Source organism: Thalassophryne amazonica, chromosome 6, assembly GCF_902500255.1.
Source record: "Thalassophryne amazonica chromosome 6, fThaAma1.1, whole genome shotgun sequence".
Classification (NCBI taxonomy): domain Eukaryota; kingdom Metazoa; phylum Chordata; class Actinopteri; order Batrachoidiformes; family Batrachoididae; genus Thalassophryne; species Thalassophryne amazonica.
Window position 1 is genome coordinate 53,262,790 of NC_047108.1, and position 12,068 is coordinate 53,274,857.

Genomic DNA, 12,068 nt, shown 5'->3' on the forward strand with positions numbered 1-12,068 from the left:
TCCCACTCCACCCTGCCTGCACTCTCTTCTTCACCTCTTTACCACACTCTCCATTACTTTAAACAGTTGACTCCAAATATTTAAACTCATCTACTTTCACCACTTCTGCTCCTTGTAACTGCACTACGAGTTCCACTGGTCTCCCTCCCATTCACACACATGTACTCAGTCTTGCTTCTACTGACTTTCATTCCCCTTCTCTCCAAACCATATCTCCACCTCTCCAGGCTAGACTCAACTTGCTCTCTACTCTCACTACAGATCACAATGTCATCTGCAAACATCATAGTCCATGGGGACTCCTGTCTGATCTCATCCGTCAACCTGTCCATCACCACTGCAAACAAGAAAGGACTCAGAGCTGATTCTTGGTGCAATCCCACCTCCACCTTGAATGAGTCTGTCATTCCGACTGCGCATCTCACCGCTGTCACACTATTCTTGTGCATGTCCTGCACTACCCTAACATACTTCTCTGCCACTACAGACTTCCTCATACAATACCACAGCTCTTCTCTTGGCACCCTATCATAAGCTTTTTCTAAGTCCACAAACACACAATGTAACTCTTTCTGTCCTTCTCTGTACTTCTCCAGCAGTATTCTCAGAGCAAACATTGCATCTGTAGTGCTCTTTCTTGGCATGAAACCATATTGCTGCTCACAGATCTTCACCTGTTTTCTAAGCCTAGCTTCTACTACTCTTTCCCATAACTTCATGCTGTGGCTGATCAGCTTTATGCCTCTGTAGTTACTGCAGCTCTGCACATCACCCTTGTTCTTGAAAATAGGAACCAGCACACTTCGTCTCCACTCCTCAGGCATCCTCTCACTTTCCAAGATTTTATTAAACAATCTGGTTAGATTATTACTGTTTATCTATATGTATCTATATCCACGTATCTCTCTCTCTCTCTCTCTCTCTCTATATATATATAAATATATACATATATATAAAATACAAATAATGGATGGTAAGGAGTCCAACATAGAGAAATACTGGATGAAGAAAAGTTATATTGGACTCAGCTACACCTCGTCCAGTATAACTTTTCTTCATCCAGTATTTCTCTATGTTGGACGACTTGCCATCCATCAATTGTTATGTTCTCCACCCCCTCCCAAATTAAGCAAACAACAAAGAGTCAAGTAAATGAGATCTATTTATTTTGTTGTGAACAGTATATGATTGATTCAGAGTACCTTCTTGTGTTTTTGGCATCCTTGGAGTTCAATATTTCCACCAGTTCCTCCTCTGTGAACTCAGCAAGCCTCGCTGGAAGACGATTTTCTGCTGTTGTTGACATGTTTGTTGCCATTTTTTCAACCAGCGTCTGTCAGCTAGTTCCTGACCTTTGTATGCCGCACTCTGATTGGCTAGCTGTTGGCAGTAAGCTCTAACACTATTGGTCAGTGGGAACCAGTCCAATATAACTTTGGTGCTAGCCTTTTTGGATCCTTTTGGATCCAACATAACTTTCTGGCACCAAGAATGCCAAAATACAGACCGACCGGTCCCCTATAAAAATTGGTCCGCCCTGCCTTTACTGTGCCTTCACTGCACATGCGTCTGAGACTGACTCTCTGAGTCTGACTGTCTACACACAAGATGATCAAAAGGAATAATGTGATTATTCACCATCAGATGACAAAGTAAAACCTCTTAAATCATTCTAAAATCAGTTTTAAGCAGAAACGAGTCCTTTTTAAGCAGAAACGAGGGGACAATTGGTGAATCACTACTGATGCTCCGAAATGATGTAGTCAGACTCAGACGTGCTGCTGTGGCGCTCTGATCGCTCCCCCATCTTTTATTATGAAATAATGCTGAATTTATGTGGAAATGATTGTTGTAGAAAAGCTTCAGATATCTGTCGTTGAGGTAGATGAGGACTGGAGTGCAGTTTTAAGCAGAAACAAGGTGATAATCCATAACTCGCTGCTGACGCTCAGAATTGAAGCATGCGCAGAGAATGCAGGGCGGACCGATTTTTAGGGGGGATCATTGGGTCGGTGACACCGGGTTTAACCCCCTTTTGCCTTCAGAACTGCATTAATTCTTCGTGACATACATTCAACAAGGTTGGAAACAGTCCTCAGAGATGTTGGTCCGTATTGAGATGATAGCACCACACAGTCATCCACTCTCCTCTGACCTCTGATATCAACAAGGCATTTTAATTGACACAACTGTTGCTCACTGGATATCTTCTCTTTTCAGACCATTCTCTGTAAATCCTAAACATAATTGTGTGTGAAAATTCCATTAGATCAGCAGTTTCTGAAACACTCAGACCAACCTGTCTGGCACCAACAACCATGCCACATTCAAAGCCACTTAAGTCCTCTTTGTTCCCCATTCTGATGCTCGGTTTGAACTTCAGGAAGTTGTCTTCATCGTGCCGAGATGCCTTAATGCATTGAGTTGCTGCCATGAGATTGACTGATTAATTATTTGTATTCACAAACAGTTCAACAGGTGTAAAAATTGTGTTCCTTATTAATAATGCTAATTATAATAACTATTTATAGAGGGTTTTCTCAGGAATCAAAGCACTAAACAAAAAATAAAATGTTAATAATTAAAGCATCAATGCAAATAATTAAAAAGTACAACACATAAAAATCCCAAATGAAAGAGCTAATAAAACAGAAAAATGTGCAACTTAAAGTGTGGCAAATACATTAAATATATTACAACTGCATCTGTTGTCATTTGGAAGTAGTCACATTAACAACAATTCATGATGGAATGACAGATGAATGGACAGAGCCAAACCTTATAGGTCCTGCAGTGAGTTGCGGTTAAAGCTAATAATGCTAACAGAGCATAAGGCCAACTTGGCACAAGCAGATGTGTGGACTGACTGACTGATGGAAAAATCGTTTCTGGCTGAATATCATATGAAAATGTTAAACCTCTCCCATTGCCTGGATGCTTTCTGTAAATGTTAACTACTATCATATCTTGAGCAGATGATTACATATGGGTGAGGAAGGTGATGGAACACTACTTGTTTCACTATCGTTACCACCAATAATGCGTCCTTGAAGAAGGTCCATCAATATTTTCTTTTGTCCAGTGTGTGTGTGTGTGTGTGTGTATGCATGTGTTCATGTGTAAATGTGAGGTAAAGTCCTTTATTATTCCTGTGAAATAGAAAAGTGCTACATCCATTGTGCTAGTGCTTAAAAACTTAGACAGTTTTCTTTCTATCGAAATCCACTGATAATTCTCAGGTACAACAGTGTCTGTAATGTGTGGTTTTGTTTTCAGGTATTCATTCGCCAAGATGGACGGGCAGAGATATATGCAACAACTACAATCCAGCCCAGTTCACCTATTAGCAGTGACCTTTTATTAGACCAGAATGGAGCACATATCTACATTATGACCAAAACCACAGTAAGTCTAAGAACGATACTGCACATTTTACTGTTGTAGCTGCTGTATATATTTTGTGTAATACATGGGATTAACACATAAACTTCATATAGATGAAAGATTTCCTGCAAGTACTCAACAAATGGATGAAGACCTATATCCCCTTGTTTTGCAAGTCGTTCCATTCAACCACTCACCCAGATGTCTACATATACAAGACTGAACACATATTGTCATTCACTGCTAGACAATTTATCATTTGTCAGGTTTTTTTTTCAGTCTTTGACACTTCCCCAAGCTGTGTCTCTCTCACAGAAAAAGAAAAAGTCTCAGACAGCTTAAATGGCACAGAGAGGCCAGCTGGCTGTAGAGGTTAAAGGTCATTAATCCCACAGCAAGGGGTGCAACAGTCAGCAGGGGGCAGAAGGTCATACACAACAATGGTATTGATCAGAAAAAGTGGCCTCCATTGTGTTGGCTTTAGATGTTGATAAATGGTGATGGAAAGATTCTTGCTTGTACTCTGAATAGTGTATTAATTCCAGACCATTAAGCAGCATCTAAATATGGAGCCCGAATAAAGGTGTAAACCTCAATTTAAAGCCGTAAAAGTTGGACAGTTTGGGAAATACAAATGGTAACGAAAGCACTACGCTCGTAGAGCGCAAACCTCTGCCAACACTATCTTCCATTTCTACAAAATTTTACCTTGGAAAAGATTTTCAAGGTAAAAGTCCTGTTAGAAGTGGGTTTTCATAAGCTAAATTAGATGTGATCAAATGTTGTGTTCAATTGAGGCATGTTTGATTAAGATGTAATGTATAATATACATTAAATGGGGTATTCAAAGTAAAAATTAAATAGCCACAAAATCTGTAATCTGGGTTAGATCCGGATCAAACTTTGTAAATTGATAAAGGATACTATCCTACACAATGCTGTCACATATGAAAGAAATGTGATATTTTTTGACAGCCTTATGAATTTTTGAAAATTCTTTGAACTTTAAGGGCCTCTTCACACATAACATGCTTGAGGCAGAATGGCACATGAAGGAGGATTCGAATGGCACTCATGGGAAATCGAAGCCACACTTGAATGCCTTGTACAGCAGTTGCCACATGTATTTGGGCACGGCACATGCACGCTATATTCGCGTGCCGGAAACCCATTCAAACAGCGGGTAAGATGAGGTCACACTGCAATCTGATCGTGTTCACAGCATTTGCATGGCGTGTCGTACGCAGGTCGGACATATTGTGCCGTGGCGGAGGAGCTGCATGAACTCATCGGCCATGTTGAACTGTGGCCGAATGGCATGATCGAGGCAGCTTTACACCAGCAGCCAAATGTCATTGAATGCTGGATGATGGTCATTTGACTCACATGAACATCCACCACTCGCAGGGGACTTAGAAAAGGTGAGGCCATTTGGGGAGGTGATGGTCTAGTGGTTAAGGCATTGGGCTCGAGACCAGAAGATCCTCAGTTCAAATCCCAGCCTGACTGGAAAATCACTAAGGGCCCTTGGGCAAGGTCTTTAGTCCCCTATTGCCCCTGGTGTGTAGTAATCGAGTGCCTTGTATGGCAGCACCCTCACATCGGGGTGAATGTGAGGCATTGATGTGTAAAGTGCATTGAGTGTCTGATGCAGATGGAAAAGCACTATATAAATGCAGTCCATTTGCTTTTTGCGCTGCCAGCATGAAAATAGAGAACAGGTGACTACTTTCGAGCTGGATGTGCGAATGTCCTGACATTTTCTAGTGTCCCACGAGTGTGTTACCAAGCAACACAAATGCCATTGGGTGTGCCTTCCCCCCCACAACACTATTGGTATGCGAGTGTGCGTGTGCCCCCCAGACAAAAAATGGTATGCAAGTGTGTGGTGCTCCCCCACACACAAATGGTGTGTGAGTGTGTCGCCCCCCCCCCCACACACACGCACCAGGAGCCTATAGTCAAGGTGTTGTTGAGGTTGCATTGTGATCGTGGTCAGCAAAGCGCGCACAGCTGGATGGCTGTCATATCCATAATGGCACAGCTGACAGCTGTGCACCATGGCATATCACAACCCCACACCACCACAACAGAGGTGAATTTAAGAACCCAGCCCACCTGCGTATCACAGTGCCAGTGTGCCAGCTGTCCAGACAGGCACGTCACGTGACACGCTATTGCAATGTCCATCATGTGACAGCCTGACTGACAGCCTCACAGAAAAAATCAGCGTGGCCAGCTCAACTGCGCCACAGGCTGGAGCCGTGAGCCCATCAATGTGAACACGTTGCTGCAGTGGGAAGGTGGGCATGTCGCGTGTCAATTATGTATTGATTGACATGGCACACACACACACACACACACACACTATAGTTATGCCCTTGTCAGGTGACTGTGATTGACATGTCATCATGTCATGGGTTGGATGACATTCAAAATCATGCAGGGAGGGGTATGACCACTGGCCATGGCCACTGCTGCAGTCCCACAGCATGCGCCACTCCACATCACAGCTGACCGCTACGCCAGCGCAACCCAAAGATGTGCTCCGATCACCCATGTGCAAGGCATGGTGCTGCATGCATGTCTGCAAATGATGACAACATGGGGAAAAAATATAAACAAACTGCATTGCCCCAACCATGTCTCAGCACGCATTGCGATGAGCTGCAATCAGAGGTACATCTGACTGCCGCGTCATCACTACACAGCTGAGGAACACATATGGTGCCATGCAGAATATCACCTAACAAGGTGCCACCGCGAGGCATGTGCATCAGCGGGCTCTCCTTGTATGGTAATCACCTTTGAAACGCGCTCACCAGCGCTTCAGTGTGCGCTGGTGACCAGTGTGCTAGTGACCAGTGCGCGCTGGTGGCAGAGGGAAACATGGATCCGGCTGATGTGTTCATGGTATCAGCGCATCAGGTCATTCATGTAAAAAAAAAAAAGTAAGAAAGAGTCATCCATGTCAGTTGAGTACTTCCTGGTGTACATCCAGGAGGAGGAAAATTCTTGCATTTTCCGAATTAAAGACTAAAAGTGTGATTGTGTTTTGTGTGTGTGTTTGTGTGTGTGTTTTTGTGAGAACAGAATGACGGCCAGTAACATGATTGTCTTACTTTTAAACATTACATTCATTGTTCCTATGAAGTTCTGTGCACACACATTATATTGTGCTTTACGCATTTCCGTTGATTCATGCACAGCATCAGTAATATGTCCAGCATGTAATCGCTGCTGCTGCTGTCTGAGCACAATGTACATCCTCGCACTGTGTTTGTGCACGCGCACACGGGTGTGCATGAAACCATCGACACAGTGTCATTCAAGTCTGTCCGACCGTGTGACCATCCTGACAGCAGGTGGAATTTTTCACCGTTCGCCAATTTATTTATTTTTTGTTTTTTGTTTTTTGCTCTTTTTGGTCGGTTCCTGCTTCTGTCGCCCGTTTTTGTGTTATGTGTGAAGGGGCCATAAAGATGGGGATTTTTCCAGTTTCCAAGATTTTCATGACTGTTACCTTTGACCTATGATCTTCAAAATTGAATCAGTTCTTGCCTATATACAATATGTAAAAAATTGTGGACTCCAGGCTGTTCAAAAAAAAAAACAAACGAGCAAAAACACAACCCCTCCAACTTTGTTGGCGGAGGTAAATATTGATTTATAAATAGAGTTGAAAAAGTATGTATTTCAGTAAAATAAAGACCATTGTTTTATTTTATTAACATTTTTGCAAATGTAAAATTATTTTGGATTTGCAGCCTGCAACATGTCATCACATCAAAACATCCAAAAAAAAGAAAGTGCTTTAGAAGCAAGTATAGTTCATGTCCATGACTGACCAAAATATACAGGACCATGCACAAAGTATTCAGAAGTATTTATTTTTCTTCATAGGCATACTAATGTCTTTTGGCCTCTGTTTTTTTCAGTGTTGCCACAAGTTTTACATCTGATTCTCTTCCTGGTGCAACACCAAATGCAAAAGTAGAATGAGGCACTTGTGGTTTTAAACCAGGGATGTTTTTGTTGGGAGGCAAACATTCCCAACAACACAGTAGTGCAACGCAAGTACTTGCACCATTGTATTGCTTCCCTCCACCGGCGGTGTTGGAGAAAAATTCCCAAATGTTACTTTTCAGTTAAAAAAAAAACATTCTTTCAGTGAATATTATTTCCATTCAGATTATTTAAATCAAAATCAAATCAATTTTATTTATATAGCGCCAAATCACAACAAACAGTTGTCCCAAGGCGCTTTATATTGCAAGGCAAAGCCATACAATAATTACAGAAAAACCCCAACGGTCAAACCGACCCCCTGTGAGCAAGCACTTGGCGACAGTGGGAAGGAAAAACTCCCTTTTAACAGGAAGAAACCTCCAGCAGAACCAGGCTCAGGGAGGGGCAGTCTTCTGCTGGGACTGGTTGGGGCTGAGGGAGAGAATCAGGAAAAAGACATGCTGTGGAGGGGAGCAGAGATCAATCACTAATGATTAAATGCAGAGGTGCATACAGAGCAAAAAGAGAAAGAAACACACAGTGCATCATGGGAACCTCCCAGCAGTCTAAGTCTATAGCAGCATAACTAAGGGATGGTTCAGGGTCACCTGATCCAGCCCTAACTATAAGCTTTAGCAAAAAGGAAAGTTTTAAGCCTAATCTTAAAAGTAGAGAGGGTGTCTGTCTCCCTGATCGGAATTGGGAGCTGGTTCCAGAGGAGAGGAGCCTGAAAGCTGAAGGCTCTGCCTCCCATTCTACTCTTAAAAACCCTAGAAACTACAAGTAAGCCTGCAGTCTGAGAGCGAAGCGCTCTATTGGGGTGATACGGTACTAAGAGGTCCCTAAGATAAGATGGGACCTGTTTATTCAAAACCTTATAAGTAAGAAGAAGAATTTTAAATTCTATTCTAGAATTAACAGAAAGCCAATGAAGAGAAGCCAATATGGGTGAAATATGCTCTCTCCTTCTAGTCCCTGTCAGTACTCTAGCTGCAGCATTTTGAATTAACTGAAGGCTTTTCAGGGAACTTTTAGGACAACCTGATAATAATTAATTACAGTAGTCCAGCCTAGAGGAAATAAATGCATGAATTAGTTTTTTAGCATCACTCTGAGACAAGACCTTTCTAATTTTAGAGATATTGCACAAATGCAAAAAAGCAGTCCTACATATTTGTTTAATATGCGCATTGAATGACATATCCTGATCAAAAATGACTCCAAGATTTCTCACAGTATTACTAGAGGTCAGGGTAATGCCATCCAGAGTAAGGATCTGGTTAGACACCATGTTTCTAAGATTTGTGGGGCCAAGTGCAATAACTTCAGTTTTATCTGAGTTTAAAAGCAGGAAATTAGAGGTCATCCATGTCCTTATGTCTGTAAGACAATCCTGAAGTTTAGCTAATTGGTGTGTCCCCTCTGGCTTCATGGATAGATAAAGCTGGGTATCATCTGTGTAACAGTGAAAATTTAAGCAATGCTGTCTAATAATACTGCCTAAGGGAAGCATGTATAAAGTGAATAAAATTGGTCCTAGCACAGAACCTTGTGGAACTCCATAATTAACCTTAGTCTGTGAAGAAGATTCCCCATTTACATGAACAAATTGTAATCTATTAGACAAATATGATTCAAACCACTGCAGCGCAGTGCCTTTAATACCTATAGCATGCTCTAATCTCTGTAATAAAATATTATGGTCAACAGTATCAAAAGCAGCACTAAGGTCTAACAGAACAAGTACAGAGATGAGTCCACTGTCTGAGGCCATAAGAAGATCATTTGTAACCTTCACTAATGCTGTTTCTGTACTATGATGAATTCTAAACCCTGACTGAAACTCTTCAAATAGACCATTCCTCTGCAGATGATCAGTTAGCTGTTTTACAACTACCCTTTCAAGAATTTTTGAGAGAAAAGGAAGGTTGGAGATTGGCCTATAATTAGCTAAGATAGCTGGGTCAAGTGATGGCTTTTTAAGTAATGGTTTAATTACTGCCACCTTAAAAGCCTGTGGTACATAGCCAACTAATAAAGACAGATTGATCATATTTAAGACCGAAGCATTAATTAATGGTAGGGCTTCCTTGAGCAGCCTGATAGGAATGGGGTCTAATAGACATGTTGATGGTTTGGAGGAAGTAACTAATGAAAATAACTCAGACAGAACAATCGGAGAGAAAGAGTCTAACCAAATGCCGGCATCACTGAAAGCAGCCAAAGAGAACAATATGTCTTTGGGATGGTTATGATAGTTAAAATCATAGTAATAGTAATAGTTAAAATTTTATTAGCAAAGAAAGTCATGAAGTCATTACTAGTTAAAGTTAAAGGAATACTCGGCTCAATAGAGCTCTGACTCTTTGTCAGCCTGGCTATAGTGCTGAAAAGAAACCTGGGGTTGTTCTTATTTTCTTCAATTAGTGATGAGTAGTAAGATGTCCTAGCTTTACGGAGGGCTTTTTTATAGAGCAACAGACTCTTTTTCCAGGCTAAGTGAAGATCTTCTAAATTAGTGAGACGCCATTTCCTCTCCAACTTACGGGTTATCTGCTTTAAGCTGCGAGTTTGTGAGTTATACCATGGAGTCAGGCACTTCTGATTTAAGGTTCTCTTTTTCAGAGGAGCTACAGCATCCAAAGTTGTCCTCAAAGAGGATATAAAACTATTGACGAGATAATCTATCTCACTGACAGAGTTTAGGTAGCTACTCTGCACTGTGTTGGTATATGGCATTGGAGAACATAAAGAAGGAATCATATCCTTAAACCTAGTTACAGCGCTTTCTGAAAGACTTCTACTGTAATGAAACGTATTCCCCACTGCTGGGTAGTCCATCAGAGTAAATGTAAATGTTATTAAGAAATGATCAGACAGAAGGGAGTTTTCAGGGAATACTGTTAAGTCTTCAATTTCCATACCATAAGTCAGAACAAGATCTAAGGTATGATTAAAGTGGTGGGTGGACTCATTTACATTTTGAGCAAAGCCAATCGAGTCTAACAATAGATTAAATGCAGTGTTGAGGCTGTCATTCTCAGCATCTGTGTGGATGTTAAAATCGCCCACTATAATTATCTTATCTGAGCTAAGCACTAAGTCAGACAAATGGTCCGAAAATTCACAGAGAAACTCACAGTAACGACCAGGTGGACGATAGATAACAACAAATAAAACTGGTTTTTGGGACTTCCAATTTGGATGGACAAGACTAAGAGTCAAGCTTTCAAATGAATTAAAGCTCTGTCTGGGTTTTTGATTAATTAATAAGCTGGAGTGGAAGATTGCTGCTAATCCTCCGCCTCGGCCCTTGCTACAAGCTTTCTGACAGTTAGTGTGACTCGGGGGTGTTGACTCATTTAAACTAACATATTCATCCTGCTGTAACCAGGTTTCTGTAAGGCAGAATAAATCAATATGTTGATCAATTATTATATCATTTACTAACAGGGACTTAGAAGAGAGAGATCTAATGTTTAATAGACCACATTTAACTGTTTTAGTCTGTGGTGGAGTTGAAGGTGCTATATTATTTTTTCTTTTTGAATTTTTATGCTTAAATAGATTTTTGCTGGTTATTGGTGGTCTGGGAGCAGGCACCGTCTCTACGGGGATGGGGTAATGAGGGGATGGCAGGGGGAGAGAAGCTGCAGAGAGGTGTGTAAGACTACAACTCTGCTTCCTGGTCCCAATCCTGGATAGTCACGGTTTGGAGGATTTAAGAAAATTGGCCAGATTTCTAGAAATGAGAGCTGCTCCATCCAAAGTGGGATGGATGCCGTCTCTCCTAACAAGACCAGGTTTTCCCCAGAAGCTTTGCCAATTATCTATGAAGCCCACCTCATTTTTTGGACACCACTCAGACAGCCAGCAATTCAAGGAGAACATGCGGCTAAACATATCACTCCTGGTCCGATTGGGGAGGGGCCCTAGAGAAAACTACAGAGTCCAACATTGTTTTTGCAAAGTTACACACCGATTCAATATTAATTTTAGTGACCTCCGATTGGCGTAACCGGGTGTCATTACTGCCGACGTGAATTACAATCTTACCAAATTTACGATTAGCCTTAGCCAGCAGTTTCAAATTTCCTTCAATGTCGCCTGCTCTGGCCCCCGGAAAACAATTGACTATGGTTGCTGGTGTCGCTAACTTCACATTTCTCAAAACAGAGTTGCCAATAACCAGAGTTTGTTCCTCGGCGGATGTGTTGCCGAGTGGAGAAAAACGGTTAGAAATGTGAACGGGTTGTTGGTGTACACAGGGCTTCTGTTTAGAACTACGCTTCCTCCTCACAGTCACCCAGTCAGCCTGCTTTCCCGGCTGCTCGGGATCTGCCGGAGGGGAACTAACGGCGGCTAAGCTACCTTGGTCCGCACCGACTACAGGGGCCTGGCTAGCTGTAAGATTTTCCAAGGTGCGGAGCCGAGTCTCCAATTCGCCCAGCCTGGCCTCCAAAGCTACGAATAAGCTACACTTATTACAAGTACCATTACTGCTAAAGGAGGCCGAGGAATAACTAAACATTTCACACCCAGAGCAGAGAAGTGCGGGAGAGACAGGAGAAGCCGCCATGCTAAACCGGCTAAGAGCTAGTAGCTGCGCTAAGCTAGCGGATTCCTAAAAACATGCAAAGTGAATAATGTGTAAATAATTTAGAGGTGATTCAGCA

The 12,068-nt window shown here is 41.9% G+C and overlaps 1 protein-coding gene across 2 annotated transcripts in view; it reads left to right on the forward strand.

Moving 5' to 3' along the window:
* The window catches only part of plxnb1a (plexin b1a), a 129,321-nt gene that overhangs the window by 27,327 nt on the left and 89,926 nt on the right, over nucleotides 1-12,068 (forward strand). For both annotated transcript variants that reach the window (XM_034172188.1, XM_034172189.1), the window contains exon 4: nucleotides 3,277-3,405. In XM_034172188.1, the coding sequence (XP_034028079.1) occupies nucleotides 3,277-3,405 (129 nt within the window). The remainder of the gene's footprint in view (nucleotides 1-3,276; nucleotides 3,406-12,068) is intronic.